The sequence below is a fragment of the Mustela nivalis genome, assembly GCF_964662115.1.
Source record: "Mustela nivalis genome assembly, chromosome: 18".
NCBI lineage: Eukaryota > Metazoa > Chordata > Mammalia > Carnivora > Mustelidae > Mustela > Mustela nivalis.
This window is the reverse complement of record NC_139037.1, coordinates 42,414,200-42,435,196: the sequence shown is the minus strand read 5'-3', so window position 1 is coordinate 42,435,196 and position 20,997 is coordinate 42,414,200. Positions and strand designations below refer to the sequence as shown.

The 20,997-nt window shown below is 50.0% G+C and overlaps 2 protein-coding genes across 2 annotated transcripts; one reads left to right on the top strand and one right to left on the bottom strand.

Annotated features, from left to right (window-relative positions):
• The first annotated feature begins 5,360 nt into the window (after positions 1–5,360).
• On the top strand, positions 5,361–7,118 carry COX7A1 (cytochrome c oxidase subunit 7A1). Its single transcript, XM_082708819.1, has 4 exons — positions 5,361–5,548; positions 6,264–6,350; positions 6,490–6,574; positions 7,000–7,118. The coding sequence occupies exons 1-4, from the start codon at positions 5,534–5,536 to the stop codon at positions 7,053–7,055; spliced, it is 243 nt and encodes an 80-aa protein (XP_082564945.1). The 5' UTR covers positions 5,361–5,533; the 3' UTR covers positions 7,056–7,118.
• A 677-nt stretch (positions 7,119–7,795) lies between these two features.
• Positions 7,796–16,994, bottom strand: CAPNS1 (calpain small subunit 1). Its single transcript, XM_082708820.1, has 11 exons — positions 16,799–16,994; positions 15,685–15,911; positions 14,684–14,717; positions 14,332–14,421; positions 14,127–14,184; positions 13,965–14,029; positions 11,054–11,122; positions 10,882–10,960; positions 10,615–10,731; positions 8,535–8,593; positions 7,796–8,353 (listed from the first exon to the last, which is right to left on the bottom strand). The coding sequence occupies exons 2-11, from the start codon at positions 15,891–15,893 to the stop codon at positions 8,327–8,329; spliced, it is 807 nt and encodes a 268-aa protein (XP_082564946.1). The 5' UTR covers positions 15,894–15,911; positions 16,799–16,994; the 3' UTR covers positions 7,796–8,326.
• Positions 16,995–20,997: the final 4,003 nt, after the last annotated feature.

Sequence of the window (20,997 nt, the reverse complement as noted above, 5' to 3'; positions counted from 1 at the left end):
CCCACTGAGCAGAGAGCCCAATGCGGGCTCCATGCGGGGCTCGATCCCAGGACCCTGAGATCATGACCCGAGCGCGAAGGCAGCGGCTTAACCACTGAGCCACCCAGGCGCCCCTGTTTTAGTACTCTTAAGGCACTTTTTTCCTGCTGTTTCATGAAGGGCTGCCGCATTTTCATTTTGCACTATCCCCACAAATTAGGTACTTAGAACTAAGACAAGCCCTGAGGTCCTCCTTTATTAAATGTGTGGGAGGGGTGCCTGGGTGGCTCAGTGGGTTAGGCCTCTGCCGTCGGCTCAGGTCATCATCCCAGAGTCCTGGGATCGAGTGCCCCATCGGGCTCTCTACTCGGCAGGGAGCCTGCTTCCTCCTCCTCCTCTCTCTCTCTCTCTCTCTGCTTGCTTGTGACCTCTCTCTGTCAAATAAATAAATAAAATCTTAAAAAACAAACAAAGAAACGTGTGGGAGTGAGCAAATGAGAGAACATTTGGGTTACATTTTCTTCAACAAATATTTACCAAATCCACCTGTGTGCCAGATGCTGGGGATGCAATGGAGTCTAGGTCAACAAGAAATGGATAAATAGAAAAGCTACACTGTTTTCCAGGGTGACAAACAGCCCAGAGGTGGGTAAGACAGGAAGCAGCCCAGACAGTTGCTATGCAGCGGAGAATCATTTTGTATGCATGTTTAACCAATGCAGAGTCAAATATGTTTTCATAATAAACCAAGAGATCATGCACACACAAAAAAAAAAAAAGGAAAGAAAGAAAAAGAAAAAAGAAAAAAGAAAAAAAAAACCCAAACAAAGAAAATTATGCTGCTCTCCACTCCACTCAAGGGGTGAACAGCAAATGCTCCCGAGTCAGTATGAAATACGGGCATAATTCACTACTTCCTTAGTTCCCATGTCTCACCTGGATAAGTGTGCATTGAGGGTTTTTTCATACAACACGGTCCCTGTATCCGAACTTAACATCGATCATTAGCCAAAGCCACAGCAATCTGTTTCAACATGGGAGGAAAAAGAACTATGCTCCACATTACAAAAGATGAAAAGAAAAAAAAGTATCTTACCTTCCAATGTGGTGTCATCTTAAGGTACTCTCTCTCTCTTTCTTTTTAAAGATTTTTTAAATATATATATTAAATATTTTATTTGTTTATTTGACAGACAGAGATCACAAGTAGGCAGAGAGGCAGGTAGAGAGAAAGGAGGAAGCAGGCTCCCTGCTGAGCAGAGAGCCTGATGCGGGGCTCGATCCCAGGACCCTGGGATCATGACCTGAGCTGAAGGCAGAGGCTTTAAACCACTGAGCCACCCAGGCGCCCCTCTTTTTAAAGATTCTTTTTTTTTTTTTTTAAGATTTTATTTATTTGTCAGAGAGAGAGAGGGAGAGAGAGTGAACACAGGCAGACGCAGAGGGAGAAGCAGACTCCCTGCCGAGCAAGGAGCCTGATGTGGGACTCGATCCCAGGACGCTGGGATCATGACCTGAGCCGAAGGCAGCTGCTCAAACAACTGAGCCACCCAGGCGTCCCTCTTTTTAAAGATTCTTTATTTGACAGGAGCACCTGGGTGACTCAGTGTGTTAAAGCCTCTGCCTTCGGCTCAGGTCATGATCCCAGGGTCTTGGGATCCAGCCCCGGATCAAGCTCCCTGCTTAGCAGGGAGCCTGCTTCCTCCTCTCTCTCTGCCTGCCTCTCTGCCTCCTTGTGATCTCTGGATGTCAAATAAATAAATAAAATATTTTTAAAAATATATTTTATTTATTTGAGAGTGAGAGAGAGCATGAGAGACGAGAAGGTCAGAGGGAGAAGCAGACTCCCTGCAGAGCTGGGAGCCCAGTGCGGGACTCGATCCCCAGACTCCAGGATCATGATCTGAGCTGAAGGCAGTCATTTAACCAACTGAGACACCCAGGTGCCCCTTAAAACAAGTTTTGTGACAGAATTTGAGGAGTGATTAATATACGCTGTGATGGATACAATGACTCTTGGGACTGTGCTTCTTCTCATTCTGGGGAAAAGTAAAACTCCTTCCATGAACAGGAATAGGTAAAAATACAGAGTTATTGTTATTTTAAGAGAGCTCAACTGTGTTTAGATGGGTGCCTAAGGAAGCTGAGCTGGCTAAGAGGTAGACTGTCAGTTATCTATTGCATCTCTGAGCCCTTTGCTTGAGTTGTCCTGACCTTGAGCCTCTCTCTCTATCCTCATAGAGTCCAGTTTTAGCAAGAATCTTGCTAAGTCAGTTTAACCAGAACCTCCTGAAACCCCACATCTGATCATCCTTCACACCTGACCAAATTCTTCATTCCCCCAACACCCCAAGATAATATTTGGTCACCCTGACCAGCCTTCAGAAAGAATTCTGTTAGGTCTATTTAGCAAAGAATTACCCTACCCTTTTTGTAATTTTCCATCCACTGCCACCCACTTTGGCTCTAAATCCCACTTTTCCTTGTATTCAGAGTTGAGCCCAATCTCTTTCCCCAACTGCCAAAAAAATCTCCCTTGCAGTAGTCCCTATATTATAATTGTCCTGAACAAAGTCTGCCTTTGCATTTTAATAAGTGTCAGAATAATTTTTTAGTTAGCAGTAGCCAAGTCAGCCTTGGTAAGGGGATGTCCGTGTACATTAGCCATTTTGGCCAAAAGCAGTAGTACATTAGCCATTCTGACACGAACAGGATTGAAAAATGTTTGTCGGTGGAGACTTTCCCCTTTTGCTACTCTTGTGAACTCTGTGACTCCCAGCCCTGTAGGCAAGCCCAGGCTAGCCACCACTCCCCATTGCTCCAGCTGAGACCAAGCCAAACACTAGACATGAGTCATATATATATATATATATATATATATATATATATATATATATATAACACTTGGTATATACCAAGTGTTTTTATGCTTACTTAAAATTAAGTTAATATATATATCAAATTAAATATATATATCAAATATATATATTTGATATATATATCAAGTGTTTTTATGCTTAATATATATATATGTCTCATGTCTAGTGATTATATATATATCTCTCTCAAGTGTTTTTATGCTTAGTTAATATTTCTTTTACTATGGAAAATTTCAAGCAGAAAAGCAGAAAGGACCCATCACCTGCTTCAACAATGATCACCATTATAGTGTTTTTCATGTAGTTGCCCCATTAAGCTCCTTTTTCCCCTTTATTGAAGTATTTTAAAGCAAATTCCAACATCATATTTCATATTTACGTATGTATCTCTAACAGATAAGCACTTAAAAAAATGAAAAATCAGATGACCGACAATTTATAGATTGAATCTTGGATTGAATCTTGGATTCATTTCTCTTTTTATTTGTGGGGCAGTGGGTGAATTAAAAAAAAAAATTCTGTGAGGGGCACCTGGGTGGCTCAGTGGGTTGAGCCTCTGCCTTCAGCTCAGGTCATGATCCCGGGGTCCTGGGATCGAGCCCCGCATTGGGCTCTCTGCTCAGTGGGGAGCCTGCTTCCCTTCCTCTCTCTCTGCCTGCCTCTCTGCCTACTTGTGGTCTCTGTCTGTCAAATAAATAAAATCTTTAAAAAAAAATTCTGTGAATTAGATAATAATGTCGTGTTAGTATTAATTTCCTGATTTTGATGATTGTGCAGTGGTTATGTAACAGGGTGTCCTTGTTTTTAGGAAATACAAGTATTTGGGAAAGTTGGGAAAAGCTGAAGTATTTGGGAGTAAAGTATTTGGGAGTAAAAGGTATCATATTTGTACCTTATTACCTTAAGACAGTTAAGAAATACATTATTTATCTATATTCATATCTGTTTAATCCTGATGTGCTGCCAGGGTTAAGTACGGCTGCCCTAGTGGTTTTAGTCATGACTGTGGCATAGCCTAAAAGGGTTTAACAATCTCTTTTAAAGAGAGCTTTTATAGCAATTAAACTCCCTTAACACTTTCAAACCATGCTTATAAATTTGATACATTAGACATTTCCATTTAAAAGCTACAGTAGGGGGCGCCTGGGTGGCTCAGTGGGTTAAGCCGCTGCCTTCGGCTTGGGTCTTGATCTCAGGGTCCTGGAATGGAGTCCCGCATCAGGCTCTCTGCTCAGCAGGGAGCCTGCTTCCTCCTCTCTCTCTCTGCCTGCCTCTCTGCCTACTTGTAATCTCTCTCTGTCAAATAAATAAATAAATCTTAAAAAAAAATAAAAGCTACAGTAGGCTAATTTAGCAGATGAATCTTTGCTCAGTGCTTAATACTTTTTTAAAGATTTTATTTATTTATTTAAGATTTTTTTAAATTAATTAATTTATTTATTTGACAGAGAGAGAGAGATCACAAGCAGGCAGAGGCAGGTAGAGAGAGAGGGTGAAGCAGGCTCCCCATGGAGCAGAGAGCCCAATGCAAGCCTCTAACCCAGGACCCTGAGATCATGACCCGAGGCGAGGCAGAGGCTTAACCCACTGAACCACCCAATTGCCCTAAGATCTTATTTTATATATATGTTAAAAAGAAAAATCACAGGCCCAAGATAGGGTTACTTGTGCCAAGGCCCCACTTCAGTAAACCAAGACTTAATACTTAACCTAACCGTAGTTTCCCCCAGGAACATATGGGGAATTTAACTGGTCAACACTAGGAGGTAATTCCATAAACCCCAACCATCCTCTTTAAGAGGGAAACCTAACCTAAAACAATGTATTCTTTGCTAATCCCCCTCCCCAGGCCTTTCAAAGCCTTTCCTTTTCTGTAGCTTCAGGGCGCTCCCTAACATTCGCTGGATGACATCCTGCCCATTCATGAATCATTTAATGAAATCTTTCAGATCTTCACATTGACTCAGTTAAATTTGCTTTTTAACAAGCCTGCCGCTCGAAAGCAGTAAAAATAAGAGCTCTCCTTTCTTGCAGTTGTTATTAGCTCAGTTAGGCAGTAAGTTTGCAAGTTATTATCAAGATTATAACTGTTAGCTCGGTTATGCTGTTCTATGAGGTCATTTAATGCTCTCAACACACCTCGGAGGGAGATCCTGACTCAGCCCCCACGTTACAGAGACGGTCACTATCTACAGGCTCGGAGACGCAATTTTACAGTCTATGTAGGTAGAACGAGAAGTTGGAACTCGTTTTTATGCTCCCTCACTCGCTCTCCAATACCAACTCCGGTAAGGAGAAATCTGAGAGATCCCGGGAAAGGAACTGCACTTGCCCCAGACGGGTATCTCCGAAGAAACAAACCAAAAATGTATTCCCTGGTTCCGTTTTCCTTTCCACTTGGACCAGCAGAAATTCCGAGTAACAGATGGATGCTTCGTGCCTTTTGGCGTGGGGGCGGGACTGGGGTGTCCCCTCCGCGCGCCTATTACACGAACCCGAATCTGGCAGCGGGATTCACCCGGCTTCCCCCACACCCCACCCGCCAGCGCAGACCTGGGACAGGGCGGTCACGCGGCACGCCGAGGGCGTGGCCTGGGATTCCCCGGGGAGGGGAGGGCGTTGAGTGTCCTTGGGCCGAGAGGGGAGGTGACTCCGGCCGAAGAGGAGGACGCAGAATGAGGGCCCTGCGGGTGAGGGCCCCCCAAGGGCCGGGCTGGGAAACCCAACCGGAAGCCCTCGCCCCAATAGGAGATTCTAAACATCCCGGGATCCGGGGACTTGGAACGTGAGCCCCCCTCAGGGCTCCGGACCCCCTTCTAAACAGCCTGAGACCCTCAACCCCCGCCTCCTATAACCCAGGGATTCTGAGACAGCCTAGGACCCCTAACATGGCCCAACGCCCCGGTTTGAGCTTCTTCCCTTCATCCAGGGCCCCTTTTAACACCTCGGGACCTAGGCGGTGGGAACTTAACACCGCTTCTCGCCCCCCACCCCCACCCCGGACTTCTTAGGCAGTATGGTAACCCCGCTAGGCACCCAGACCCAGGACAGATCATTCCCGGGACTTGGGCCTCTCCCGTTAATCTAGGAAACCCTCCCCACCAAAAAAGCAAAACCCCGCCATCTTGGGACTTGAACCCGCAGATCAAGTGTCCCTTCTGGGTCTGCTTTTCTTCCAGGACCCCCTAGACAATCGGGAAACCTCCAGGCGCGAATCCCCTTTTCTGGGCCTTTCTGGACAGAACCCCTTCCCTTCCTCATACCGACAGTTCGATTCTTGCCTTTGAGACCCACGCAAGGAAGAGGGCCATCCCGGTGTCAGGCCTCAGCGTGCCCATCCCCTCGCCCCCCAGCCAGACCCTTTGGGGACACCCTTTCAGGTGTCTCCGATTCCCTCCCCGCCAGGTCTCCCAGGCGCTGGTTCGCTCTTTCAGCTCAACTACCCGGAACCGATTCCAGAACCGAGTGGCTGAGAAACAGAAACTCTTCCAGGTAGGCGGAGCAGAGGCGGGGCGGGGTAAGGGGAAGAACCCAGACCTCAGGCTCTGTCCTGGAGTGGAGTAGGGGGAAACGGGGAACAGTCCACAGAGCAACCTGTACCCCTTTCTCATCTGACGCCTCCACTACCCAGGCGGACAATGACCTCCCGGTGCACTTGAAGGGCGGGGGAACCGACAACATCCTGTACCGAGTGACCATGGGGCTCTGTGTAGGGGGTGAGTGCGGGGCCACCGCCGCCTGAGCTGCTGGGGGAGGAGGAGGGGCTCAGCTGGAGTGAGCTTGCTGAGTTTGGGGAGAGGGCTAGTGGCTGGGCAGGGGCTTAGGGGAGGGGATTGGGTTCTGGGCTGGCCAGGTTGGGGGGCAGGGTCCAGGAGTCCACATAGCATGTAGGGAGGGAGGGAGCACCTAGGGCTTGGGCTGCTGTCCCAGGAGGGGCTTTGGGGTCCAGGCAGGAATTGTGGAGGAAGTTGGCAGCCAGGTTTGGAGCAAGGCTAGGGAATTCTCCACCTGAAGGACAGTTTGGGAAGGGAGCTGGGATCCAGACTGGTGACTGAGAAGCCTGCAGAGGGGCTTAAAAGCAGAGATGTGGTCCAGGGAGGCAATTAGGATCTCACGCTGTGTCCCCTTACTCCCTCCCTAGGCACCGTCTATAGCCTCTACTTCCTTGGCTGGGCCTCCTTCCCTCACCAGAAGTGAGACCAAGAAGCTTGCAGAACCTGAACAAGCATCAATAAATGTGCTGGCTTCTTGGGGAACCCAGCCCAGCTGTGGCCTCTGTTTGTTGGTGTCCCCCCCACCCCCAGCCCTGAGTCCCTCCTGCTAGAGGATTACTACTGCTACACAAGGCTCCTTGAATGATGTTGTTGTCTCTCAGCCCTCCTGAGGAGCTAGGGACCCGAAACAGTACCCCTGGGCTGTCTCTTAGGGCCTAGGGATCTGGGATCATGTCCTTGAATTTGAGAGGGGTTCTATTCTGGGAAGGCAGCCCCTCTCCCTGTGGAGGCCTGAAGGTGGAGAGGAAGGTACTGCGCATGGTCCATGACACAACAGAGGCAGAGGCAAGTGAGGACAGACTCAGGAGCAAGAGGGAGCAAGCATGGCCTTGGGGAACAGAGTAAGGCCAGGGGCGGGGTCGGTGGGACAGGGGTGGCACTGAGACCTCCCAAGAGCCTGGCTCTTGCAGCAGCAGCAGAGATTGCCCAGGCTTCTGGGTCCCAGTCTCAGCCTCCACAGGATCTGGAAGGGATCTCATCAAGAACAAGACTGCAGCTCAACTAGAATCCAGTATGAGAAAAAGGACTAGGAAACATGCAGATCCAGGCCTGAGGACAGACATGGAGACAGATCAAGCCACCCCCACCCTCTAGAACCTAGACTTCCCTCTGCCCCTGAAAGAGACAGAACTAGCCCTCAACGCTCAGAACAGGAGGCAGATCTCAGAGAGAGCAGCAATCGGGATGCTTTTATTTCCTCCTGGACCTGGAAGGCTGAGAGCAGAGTGCAGATGAAGGCACGGGGGTGCCCAGGCCCGTTCCGGCCTAGAGTTTGGCTGCCAGGGTGGTGACTCTGAGCAGGTGTGCCAGAGTGTGTACAGTGACCCTCCCGGAACCAAGAGAATGGCCCCTAGGGTGTGGAAGCAACATAAGGGTTGGGTTTGGCACAAGTGCATAAGAGACGTTATGGAGTGGATATGGGATGGCTGTGTCAGGGATGGGGTGACCCTCAGGGCAGGGTGTGATAGAGAGTCTCAGAGCCATGGGTAACTCGGGGCATGGCACGTTGGGGCATGTTGGGCCCTGGCCGTTGACTGAGAAGCCGAGTGCCAAGGGCTGGGGGAACCAAAAGACCTGCGGGTCAGCAGGATCCATGAAGATGAGACTGCAGCCTGGCTCAGCCCTGGGAGAGACGGAGGAATCCGAGGTGACTCCCGTAGCAAGGCTATGAGGGGGCAAGTCTGGGGTTCCCGTTCAGGAATACATCGTCAGCTGCAGCCACTGGAGAGAGGAAGGCACAGGGTGAGAACAGGGAACCAAAGAACAGCAGACACCTTTCTCTGCTCTCCCCCAAAGGTTGTTGGCAAAATGGGAGGGAGGGAGCCCAGGCTCCAAGCTGGTACAAGGAGCTGAGGGGAGAGTCCCCTGCTGGGCACCCACATCCCAGAACGGGAGTTCTTACCTCCTGGATGTTCACCTGAATTTGTCCAGTGCCATCCTTGTCAAGAGATTTGAAGGCCCCTAGAGAAGTAAAGGGTTGGGGGATTTGGCTTTTAGGATAAAAATATACAGGGGCACCTGGCTGGCTTGGTCTGTAGGGCATATGACTCTGGATCTCAGTATTGTAAGTTTGAGCCCCATGTCAGGTGTGGAAATTACTTAAAAATAAAATCTAAAAAAAAAAAAAGATAAAAATATACTAATATATGGTATGATGATAGTAACGTCTAGCACTTGGGCCACCTGTCATGTTCAGCTGGTATAGCATGCGACTCTTGATCTCCAGGTCATGCATGAGTTCAAGCCCCACATTACATACAAAGTTTACTTAATTTAATTAAAAAATATATGTACATGGTAAAATAGGGGCACCTGGGTGGCTCAACAGGTTAAGCATCTACCTTTGGCTCAGGTTGTGATCCCAGGGTCCTGGGATCAAGCCCCACATTGGGCTCCCCGCTCAGCAGGGAGCCTGCTTCTCCCTCTCCCCGCCCGCTCCCTCTCTCCCTCTTTCTCGAATAAGTAAAATCTTTTAAAAAATAATAAAATAATGGCTAGCACTTTATTGAGTTCTTACTCTGTGCCAAGCACTGTATAAATTGCTTTTCCAGGAATTATTAACCCATGTAATCGAATTCTGTGAGGTAAGTGTCATTGTAAAACAAGGCACAGAGAAGTGAAGTGATGTGCCCCAGGAGTATCAGGATTGAACCCTTGAGCCCCACCCCCCCAGTAATGGCCTCCTTATACTCCCCTGTGCCACACCTCTGCCCAAGCCCCAACCTCCCACAGACCTCTCAGGGCCAAGTCCTCTAGCTCCAGCCCAAACAGGCTACTGGAAGGAAGCTCTGCAGGCTGCACTTTCTGCTCCCAGTCTGGTGTAGTCCCCACTCCTGTCCTGAACCCTGCCTCCGGGTTCCCCACCCAAAGCGAAACCTAGGCAAACCGAGGTCTACACTGTCTTTGCTCCTTCACTAACAACTTGGTTACCACCCTCAGGTGTCTACACACATGGTGTCCTGGACACTGCACTCTGTGCAGTTCCTGTTGGCCCCCTTGCTGGTGAATCCAGTGGCCATTTCTTGGGCCTTCTCATAGTGACTCTGGGAATCATCTGCCCTTATTGTCCATTCCCCTTTCCCCTCATGTCCCTGACATACCTGCCCCTTTTTCTCTACCCATGGTTTAAATGCTTTGTCCTCTGAGACATCTTCCTAAAGCCAAACCTGACCCCGTCCCTCCTCTGCCTAGAACCTGCTATGGTTCTCCATTGCCCCCAGGAATGGTCTGAGCACCCCTGAACATGACACTCACAGCCTCGCATGGCCTGACTGTGCCCATTGCTCCTGCTTCCTTTTCTTCAGTTCTCTCAGATCCAAGTTCAAATTCTGACTTTGCAACTTCCTAGCTGAGTGGCTGGGAGCAAACAGTTTTGCTTCCTTGAAACCTAAGTTCCTCCTCCAGAAAATGGGGACAATAATTCCCACTTCTCAGTGGTCTTAGGATTCAGTGCATTCATGTCCAGCCCCTACCAACCCCTCCCAGCCTCTACATCCCCCACCCGTCTCCAGCATTCAGAATGGAGTTCAACAAAAAAACACCAGAAGCACCACCTTCTCTTTCCCTTCACTGGGGCTGTTCCCACATCAATACTTGTCCTGGCTCTCTCCTTGGGTCACGCCTCCTCATCCCTCGATTCATACCTGTCCTTCTCCCGGAAGCCCTTCTGGACCCTTTAGTCTGCATCAGGTGCCTCCTAGGTTCAGACAGCTCACTGGGCTTTCCCATTCATAAATCGAAACCCACTCAGAGCTGAGCTTCTCCTCCCAGGCCTGATCATAGCCCTGAGCTTCCCGTATCCATTCTGAGCGGTCACTGGTGATTTGCTTCTCCTCCAATGGACTGTGAGTGATGTGAGGGCAGGCAAGAACCGGGGCTGTTGATGTCCCTGAAGTTGCTTGCCTCAGGGTGAGGCTCAGAGGAGACCCTGGCCAGAGGTGGAACAAATCCCCGCCCAGGAAGGGACCTGAGGTGTCACTCACGGAACATCGCATCCAGCCTGACCAGGCAGCTGATGAAGTTGTCAAAATCCATGTTCCCTCCTTCATCCGAGTAGCGTCGGATGATCATGTTGTAGAGATGTTCATTAAGGTGGAACCCTGGGAATGGTTTCCTTTTCTCAGGTGTTGGCGCCACAAGGCCAGACCCACTCCCACCCCTAGGATTCAGGCTCAGACCAGCTCACGGTGGGGAGATGGGGCTGCCTTACCAATCCCACCCCCGTCAGACCATTTTGCTGCCAGCCATACCTGCTGCCTCAAAGGCCCCTGGGAGTTCACTGCTGCAGATGGTACCTGAACGGTCAACGTCAAACTGTTTGTAGATGGCCTGTGGGGACAGGGAGGGAAGGATTCAACTGAACATCGCGGGGCGTGGCGTCTTCTTGGCTTGAGGGGCTTTGAGTTTGAGGTCGCCACACACCTGCCACTTTTTAATGTTGTTCCATAAGTACTTGAATTCTTGGAAGCCCAATTTGCCGGTGGTGTCACTCTGGTGGAAGGGTGTTAAGAATAGCGTGATGACTGTACCCAGGCGCACACACTCTACGCACCGTGATCATGACCGAGCAGGGGAACCTGGGCTAAAACCCCAGCTCCTATCCCACCTGTCAGGTCACGCTGGATAGAGTTTGACTTTTATTTTTTTTTAAAGATTTTATTTATTTATCAGAGAGAGAGAGGGGAGAGAGTGAGCACAGGCAGACTGAATGGCAGGCAGAGGCAGAGGGAGAAGCAGGCTCCCTGCTGAGCAAGGAGCCCGATGTGGGACTTGATCCCAGGACGCTGGGATCATGACCTGAGCCGAAGGCAGCTGCTTCACCAACTGAGCCACCCAGGCGTCCCTTGACTTTTCTTTTTATCCATAGAGAGTTTAGTTCCTATTTCATTTTGGGGGCTCCTGGCTGGCCCAGTTGGAATTGCATGTAACTCTTGATCTCAGGGTCATGAGCTTGAGCCCCATATTGGGTATAGAGATTACTATATAAATATTTTATTTTTCAGTAAAATAAAATTAAAAATAAGTTAATAAGCATAACCATAATCATGGGGAATTACATTGAGCTTCTCTATAAATTCCTCACTTGAAAATAGTAACTAGCTCATTTACCAAATTCTTTTTAAAGTTCCAGCATTTTTGTGTTTTTATGCATTATGTTATTTTTTTTTAAGATTTTATTTATTTGACAGACAGAGGTCACAAGTAGGCAGAGAGTCAGGCAGAGAAAGAGGAAGGAAAGCAGGCTCCCTGCTGAGCAGAGCCCCCAATGCGGGGCTCCATCCCAGGACCCTGAAATCATGACCTGAGCTGAAGGCAGAGGCTTTAACCCACTGAGTCACCCAGGCACCCCTATCCATGATTTTAAAAGATTTAATTTGAGGGGGCACCTGGGTGGCTCAGTGGATGGAGACTGCCTTCAGCTCAGGTCATGATCTTAGGGTCCTGGGATCGAGCCCCGCCCGCGTCAGGCTCTCGGCTCAGCGGGGAGCCTGCTTCCCTCTCTCTGCCTGCTGCTGTCTACTTGTGAACTAACTTTCTCTCTGTCAAATAAATAAATAAACAAATCTTTAAAAAAATTTTTACTTGAGAGAGGGAGAGAGAGAGAGAGGGAGCAGGGGGAGGAGCAGAGGAAGAGGGAGCAGCAGACTCCCTGCTGAGCAGGGAACCCAATGCCACTACTGTGGGGCTCTATCCTGGAACTCCAGGATCATGACCTGAGCCAAAGACAGAAGCTTTAACTAACTAAGCCACCCAGGTGCCCCATCATTTAAAAAATTCTTTTTTTCCCTTAATTTTTACTTCTTTATTTGAGAGGGAGAGAACAGGACAGACATACAGACATACATGAGCCGAGGGGAAGAGGGAGCAGCAGACTCCCCGCTGAGCAAGGAACCCAATGTGAGACTTGATTCCAGGATCCTAAGATCATGAACTGGGCCAAAAGCAGTTGATTCACCGACTGAGCCATCTAGGCACCCCTATAAAATTCTTAATAGCAATTCAATTTCATGAATGTCAGGACATGTGAGAAACAAGGATATCTAGAAAATCAGGCGAGGACAGTACATACCTGCTGGGTTTGTGATACAAGCAGAATGACACAAAGCCTTTAGCTCAGGGGTTAATGTTTCATAAACTCTCAATAATAATGATGGCCAAGACTTATCAAGTTACCTAGTACATGTCAGGTAGTGCTAAGCTTCTTAGGAACGTTACTTTTCTCACTGAATCCTTAAAACACCAGCCTCACCAGTATTATTTCCCAGTGACAGAGAAGAAACCGATTCAGAGATGAAAATCTACCTAGGATCATAGCAGCAGCTAGTGCATACAGACCACTTACTGTGCTATGCACTGCGCTAAACCCTTCGCATATGGCTCCAATTCAGTTTAACCCTTATCACTCATTTCATTTTATAGACTAGGAAATTGAGGCAAGAGGCTCAAAGACCTTGCTAAGCAGCATAGCCAAGCTCGTAGAACTCAGTGCGACACGTGTGATCACATGACAATACACGTGTGTCTACATTTTCCCTATGTGTGAAGCATGCATGTATTCAAGATAAGCTGATGATTAGCCCATGTGCAAATATGCATGTGTGTTCCTGTGAACATACCTTCACGTATCTTCACCTATATAGTGTGCCCTTGTATATATGTGCATTATATGGCCACACCTACAGCAGTTATAAGGTTGGGTTCTTGGGACGCCTGGCTGGCTCAGTCAGTAGAGCATGCGACTCTTTATCTCTGGGTCATCAGTTCAAGCCCCATGTTGGGTAGCACTTACTTAAAAAAAAAGAAAGAAAATAAGCTTAGGCTCTCAAGTCTAAAAGACCTGAATCCAAATTCTTATCCTGCCACTTCCTCTTTTTGTATACCTTTAGACAAATGATTGCCTCTCTCTGAGTCTCAGTTTTATCACCTACAAAATGGACTATAACAATTCTGCTGGTTTGGGACGCCTGGGTGGCTCAGAGGGTTAAGCATCTGCCTTTGGTGCAGGTCATGATCCTAGGGTCCTGGGATCGAGTCCCACATCAGGCTCCTTGCTTGCCAAGGAGACTACTTCTCCCTATCCCTGACCCCTACTTGTGCTCTCTCTCTGACGAATAAATAAAATCTTCAAAAAAAAAAATCTGCCTGTTTAACATGATGTCTGTGAAGTGCCAGCTGTGACAGCTGATGTTTATTGCCACAAGCCTGGGTGTGTGTTCTGATATATGCATGTCCACTTTTGTGGGTACGCAAGCTATATCCTGGCTGTCCCAAGCGTGCTCTCACAAAACTCCTTCTTCACTCAGGGCTCCAGTCAGATTGCCCCAAAGGATACATCCATCACGGCCACCATGCTGCGACACGTGTCAATGCCAAAGCCATCAGTTTTCAGATCAGGGTCTGTGGGAGACAGGTTGAAAGTCAGAGGTCAGAGGTCACAGCAACCCCAGCGCCCATGACTCTAAGCCCACCCTATGTGTTGAGCCCAATGACTCACGTCGGGTTACGACCTTGTTGAGAATGTTCATGAGTTCTGTGGCGCTGACCTCCATGTCCTGTGGAGAAAAGTCAGGGATGGGAAGAGTGTCACAAGGGAGAGTGGGGATTCTTTGGGGGTTGCCACTGCTGAGTGTATGTGCAAGGGCAGCCCACAGGAAGGCAAGGAAGAGTTAGGACAAGGATGGGGGCCCAGGATTACTTACATCTCCAGCCAGCTGGGCAAAGAGCCTCCGGAACTGACGGACTTCCTCACTCTCATTGGCTTCAATGTTGGAGTAATGGGTGCGTGGAGGCTGCAGAGGGAGAAGATCTCAGGGTAAGTGGAGGAGGGGTGTCCTGGCCAGGACAGCACTAGGTGGGAAAATCAGAGAGGACTAGGTGGCTGGGTGATCAAAGGAATGAGAGATGGTCCAGGGAACATGACTAAGTTTGGGGACATGGCAAGGGAGAGACTTAATGAGAGGAATTTCTTAAGAGGGACAAAGGGACAATGATGGGTGCTAGAAAAGGCCTTGGAGTGAGAAACAGGGTCTCTGATTATTGAGAATAGCTTACCGGAGGCTCAGGGTTGTACTGTGCAGCTGCCTCACTGAGGGGAGAAAAGTAAGGGAGTAGTTAGCACCAGTGGGCTGGCCTCCAAAGACAGCAACAGCCCTTGAAACCCAACGGTGCAAACCCCAGCCCACCACCTCCCTACCTCTCCCTCTGCTTGACTTATCTGTCCTTGTCCTCACCTGTCCCTATCTTTGCTGCCCTGGTTACACCTGGCAGGAAACTCAGAGCCCTGCCCCCACAGTAGGCCCCACTCCGGCCAGGGCACACTTGCCCAATGGCAGATTCCTCAACAGATTCAGCCCCTTTGACAGCTCGCTTCAAAGAAGCTCTGACCCAGCTTCCTGGGGCTCCACTCTCCTCAGATTCTCTCTGTCCAGGAACGTACTCCATCCTATGGGTTTCTAAAAGTCTGTGTCTTCCCAACATCCCACCCCAGTTCCATGAGTTCCCACCCCTTTGAAGGGGGGCCATGGTAAATTGGGCCCCTAACGACATCTACAAGGTCCACATCTACCAGGTCGTATTTCCATTTTAACCCAGACAGTTCCCAGCCAGACCTAGCCCCTTCAAGATCATTTCCCCTATGCCATTAGACCTCGGCCTCTTCTGGGTCCACCCGCTCAATGACCAACTTCGACCGCCACGCGGCCGTGCCCATAAGCCAAGTCTTGCCCCCATGAAGAGACCCCAAGCCTCATTAGCTCCGCCCCCTAACGTTCGTCTCCCGGGTAGCAGGAAGCAGGCCTCGCCCAGCCCCATTAAGTTCCACCTCTCCCAGCCGCGCCCCATCAGATCTTTCCCTCAAGTCAGACTCCGCCCATGTCAAGCCCCGCCTCCTGAGCGGCCATTAGCCTCCTTAAGATCCGCCCCCTCGAAGCAGATCCCGCAGCCCAGGCCCAGCCCAGCCTAATTAAGACTGCAGGTGTCGCCAGGTTACCTCAATCTAAATTGGTGGGACATGCTCCTCCGCCAGGCCCCTCCCCTCTTCGGCCCCGCCTTACCTGATGGCACTAATGACCCCGCCCAGAATGCGCATGGCAGTTCCGCCACCGCCTCCTCCGACGCCGCCGCCGCCGCCGCCGCCGCCACCGCCTCCTCCACCACCTCCGGCTCCGCTGATCAGACCTCCGATCACGTTCCCCAGGCCCCCGCCCAGGCCCCCGCCTCCTCCGCCACCGCCTCCCTTCAAGAACGAGTTAACCAGGAACATGGCTGCAAATTAAGATTCCTAAGGGGGGTAAAAAAAGGGGTCACAAGGCCGCATCGCCACTGAACTCGCTCCCTCCACGCAAAATACGCATTTCTGGCAGCTGGACTTGGGGGAGTAATGTGAGGCCTCCGGGCGGGGACCTATTCTCCGGCTGGAGCTTGAAAGTCCATTTGGAATGGGGTCGGGGCTTCTGGAGGAGGATACTTCTAGGATGGGTGGGAAAGGGACGGAGGCTCGGGTTTGAAATCCTCTCTGTGTCCAAAGGATCTCATGGTCTAGCTTAAGTGACCCTGGACTGAGTCTATGCATGGGCATCATAAAGAGTAAGGGTCCCGGTCTGGTGGGGTTCTTAAGATGGGGGGCCCCAAGTTGGTGTAAGGCATCTTTGACGCGTCTGAGCACTCGAATCTGAGACCGAGCTCCAGAACTGAATTTAGGGGTCGTGGGCGGGTCAGGATAAGAGATTCTCCACCTGGAGGCCTGTGGGGCAGGGTTTAAGAAATCCCAGCTTGAGGGTTTCGTTACTTCCAGCAGCGGGATTACAATGTCACCGTTGATTCTGTAGGTTCGGATCTTAGATAGTGGGTGCCAATCCCAGGGCCCAGGATAACGGGGTTCCCATTATAATTGGGAGAACGGATCTAAGGATCGTGGTTCTGGGGACTCGAACCTGGCAGAAATTTATGGGGTACCTTTCAAATCCATGGGCTCGAATTTTAGATCCCGAGACATAGGGTGGAAGAGTCCCCGGCGCGGGATAACTGGGTGCCAGACAGACTGGGGCTTCAAATCTGAGGTCATGAGTCTGGGGGACCCCTAGACCAGGACTTAAGGGTTTCGTGGGACACGGGGCCCGCAAGGACCGGGATTACGGACTACAGGGGTAATCCAGATCGGGCGCTCACCGATCCTCCGGTCGGTCGGTCCGTCCGTCCTGCTCCCGAGCCTCTGCCGGCGTCCGGCTCCGTAGGGCGGGGCCCGTGACTCAGGCGGCCTAGACTCAGTTAGGCACTGCGGAGCGGCCCACCAAGCGTCCGCGGGGTCCTAGAGCCGGCATGAAGTTGCGCCTGCGTGCGCCGGGCCCGCCTCTAGTAACGGGATGCGGCCGCCGCGGCTCCGCCCTACTCATTTCCTGAACTGTGGGTTTCCGCCCCGCCCAACCTCCAGCGGCTTGAGGTCTTCCCCGGTTCTTTTCAGCTCAGGTGAATGAATCCTGGGAGAGAGGTTCAGTCGCCGCGCCCGAGATCACCCCCTAGTGTTGCAGTGTGGATTCTTCTCCATGCGGCCACGGGTGTGGTTTTCTGTCCGCTGGGAAAGGGACTCCTGGTACGCGGCCCTGTATCCTATTCTTGTTGCGACAAAGCATCTGGAGACCCCGAATTTTGTCTGGCCCACAGCCCGAGGACACGCACCCGTATTGGGGGCAGGGGCTAAGGCTAGACTAGATTTCTCGGGACCCTGCAGTAGCCCGGAAGGCGGCCAAACGGCGGGAAGAACTTTGCCGCTTGCAAAAGTTGCCTGTGCCTCCTCCACCCTCACCTTTTTACCCCGCGTCAGGGTCAAGTGCCGCCTCCTTCTTCCCATCTCTAAAGAGGGGCCTGGGCACAGGAAGGAAGAGTCCCTCTGGCCACTGCCTTGTTTCTGAGACTAGACGTTCCCGAGATCGGGTGGAGGAGTGGGGGGCGGGGAGAATGCAGAAGCTGGCAGGAAAAATGGCGCCTGAAATCTTTGGAGACCTTACGCTCTCGGGCTCCAACCTCCAAACTTCAGGGCTCCTCAGAGGGAGTTAAATCTGGTTCCCAGGCATTCTGGATGTCTGGCCCATAGAATCTCCCCTGGAGGCTGGCTTAGCTTGAGTCTGAATCCTGGCTCTGCCTTTTAATAACTGGGATCCCTTGGGCGCTGAGGAAGGCTGTTTTTGGTTTTGTTTTGTTAACGAGGATTTTTTTTTTTTAAGATTTTATTTATTTATTTGACAGAGAGAAATCACAAGTAGATGGAGAGGCAGGCAGAGAGAGAGAGAGGGAAGCAGGCTCTCTGCTGAGCAGAGAGCCCGATGCGGGACTCGATCCCAGGACTCTGAGATCATGACCTGAGCCGAAGGCAGCGGCTTAACCCACTGAGCCACCCAGGCGCCCCTGTTAACAAGGATTTATTAAACCGTAAAATGAGAACAAGGGTTCCCCTTCCCCTTCAGAATTAAGTGGTAAATGCTTAGTAAAGAGGAATCATTTCCATGTGCCTGTACCCATGCTGTTTCCTCCCCCTGCAGCCCACCAGGATTCCTCAGGTGGTTGACTGACTCCCCCTTAGATAATACTGATAAAAGTAACTGCCAAGCACGCTCCTGAGCACTTTACATATAACCTCATATGCCCTTATAACAGTCCTATGGAATGGATGTATGCACTATTTCCATTTTAGAAATAAACTGACTCTGAGGGTGAACTCCCTAGCCTATAACCTTAACCACTAATGCATTGACCCTTCAATAATACAATTAATTTTGGGGGCACCTGACTAGCTGAGTTGGAAGATATGAGACTCTTGATCTTGGGGTCATGAGTTTGAGCCCCACCTTGGGTGTAGAGATTACTAAAAACAGTGAACTTTAAAAAATACTATAATTAATATGATAATAGCTTAGACAACAAGATCACAAGAGACAAAACTACAGTAGCAGCCAGGCCAAGAATCACTACACAAGCCTTGGCTATGAGGCAGGAACTTACAGGAGAGAAAATGGAGGCTGGGTCACTTGCCTGAGGTCACAGAGGATGGCGGAACCAGGTGTGAACCTGGGCATGGCTGATGCCAAAACTTTTGGTGATGACTAATCCACATTCCCTTCTCACCACACCCTTCCCTGCCACACTGGAAAGCTTCCGCTGTCTGCCCTTTCTAGGGCTCACTTGCTGCCAGGCCTTTGTGAGGGCTGTGCCCTCAACTTGGAACACTCCTGACTTTTTTACCTGGTGATGTAGGTACTCAGGCTTTCGTGTCAGTTCAGGAGTCACCTCTTCTAGGAAGCTCTCCCTGTCTCCACCCCAACCCGAGACTGGGTGAGGCTTGCAGCTTCTTGCTTATAACTTATACTCTCTCAGAATACACACTGCCATCTTGTGCCACTCACTGTCCCCTGTCACTGAGATCAGTCTCCCCAACCTAACACTGGCCAGTATCAAGCCTCAGGCCTTACGGTATCCATAGAGGATGCCATAGAAGATCTGCCCCACATAAAGTGGTTTAAAGTCCATTTCTAGGCTGTTAATATCCAGATTTCCATCTTCTACCGGGACATTTCCAGGCAGTTCTACAAACTGCATTCTACTCACCTTCTTCATGGGGGTCTTAGAAGTGTCTCAAACTTCATACATCCTAAACTGAGCTTCTGACTTCCTTCCAAACCTGCTCCCTCCCCGCATTCCCCATCTAGGTTGATGGCACCTCTGTCCTTCCAGAGACCAAGACCAGAGAGCCCAGAATCATCCCTGACCATTCTTCCACACCTATTCCAACCTGACAGGAAACCTTGTTGACTCCACCAGCACTGGCCCAGCCTCCATCCGTCCTCCTGGTCCTGGACACCACAGCAGCTCCTCCCTGGGCTTCCTGCTCCCCTGCCTGCCCTCAAGGTCTGCTCCCCACCCGCAGTCAGAGGGAGCCTGCGATACCCCCAGTCAAGTCAGGACCCTCCCCTGGCTGTACCTCTGTCCTTGTAAGAGTCAAAAGTCCTTCCCATGGGGCTCCTGGGTGGCTCAGTGGGTTAAAGCCTCAGCCTTCAGCTGAGGTCATGTTCCCATGTCCTGGGATCAAGCTCTGAATCGGGCTCTTTCCTCGGCGGGAAGCCTGCTTCCTCTTCTCTCTCTCTGCCTGCTTCTCTGCCTACGTGTGATCTCTGTCTGTCCAATAAAAATTTTTTTTTAAATCTTAAAAAGAAAGTCCTTACCATGGTCACCAAGCTCATAATCTGTCCTGTCACCTGTCTGAAAGTGACAGGTGACACTTCCCCTTAAGAAAGTGAGAAGAGGGGCGCCTGGGTGGCTCAGTGGGCTAAAGCCTCTGCCTTCGGCTCAGGTCATGATCCCAGGGTCCTGGGATCGAGTCCCGCATCGGGCTCTCTGCTCAGCAGGGAGCCTGCTTCCTCCTCTCTCTCTCTCTGCCTGCCTCTCTGCCTACTTGTGATTTCTCTCTGTCAAATAAATAAAATCTTTAAAAAAAAAAAAAAAAGAAAGTGAGAAGAGGGGCGCCTGGGTGGCTCAGTGGGCTAAAGCCTCTGCCTTCGGCTCAGGTCATGATCCCAGGGTCCTGGGATCGAGCCCCACATCGGGCTGTCTGCTCCGTGGGGAGCCCACTTCTTCTCTCTCTCTCTGCCTGCCTCTCTGCCTGCTTGTGATCTCCGTCTGTCAAATAAATAAATAAAATCTTTAAAAAAAAAAAAAAGAAAGTGAGAAGAAACCCTACTGGATGTTCCCAGCTGAACACAGACAAGGAGGCTCTGGGGATGCAGCAATATCCAAACAGCCCATCTCCAGGTGCCCCTGAAAGCTGCTGCCCCGATACCCAGGCCTTCCGTAGCCACACCTTAGTGCCTCACCTCTTAGTGCCTCAAGTCTGCACATCTAGTGGTCTCCGGAAGATCATTTCAGATCTCTGATTTCACCCCCACACTCCCCACCCCACCCCCACACTGCCTTTATCATTTATCACCTGTACCATAGTGTATACTTATTTATCCAGTTCCTTGTTTTCCTCCCCCACTAGAATATGAGCTCCTCAAGGGATTGCTGTCTGTCTTGTGCACTGCTATGTAGCTACTTCCTAGAACAGTGCCTGGCATATCTTAGGTACTCTGTGAATATTAGTTGAACGAAGGAAAGGTTTTGTGTGAATTTTCTCATTGAATTTCAGCACCATTGATGAGAGAGTACAGCAAGCATTACCAAAGTCCCCCACCATCTTCTGGATTCCTTTAAACTCCTGCGTGGTTATGTGACTGTTTGGGCCAATAAAATGTGAACAGAAATGTTGGGAGTGTCCCTTTTACTTATTTTTTATTTTGTCTTATTATTCACTTTTTAAAAAAAAGATTTTATTTATTTAT

Bases quoted from the DNA above. Each gene is read 5' to 3' on its own strand.
- COX7A1 (XM_082708819.1), top strand. The intron at 6,351-6,489 runs GTAGGCGGAGCA...TCCACTACCCAG, and splicing joins AGAAACAGAAACTCTTCCAG to GCGGACAATGACCTCCCGGT. The intron at 6,575-6,999 runs GTGAGTGCGGGG...CTCCCTCCCTAG, and splicing joins CATGGGGCTCTGTGTAGGGG to GCACCGTCTATAGCCTCTAC.
- CAPNS1 (XM_082708820.1), bottom strand. From the start codon at position 15,893: ATGTTCCTGGTTAACTCGTTCTTGAAGGGAGGCGGTGGCGGAGGAGGC. The intron at 8,594-10,614 runs GTGAGTGACACC...TTACTTCTCTAG, and splicing joins CAGGCTGGATGCGATGTTCC to GGGCCTTCAAATCTCTTGAC. The intron at 8,354-8,534 runs GTAAGAACTCCC...TCCTCTCTCCAG, and splicing joins TTCAGGTGAACATCCAGGAG to TGGCTGCAGCTGACGATGTA.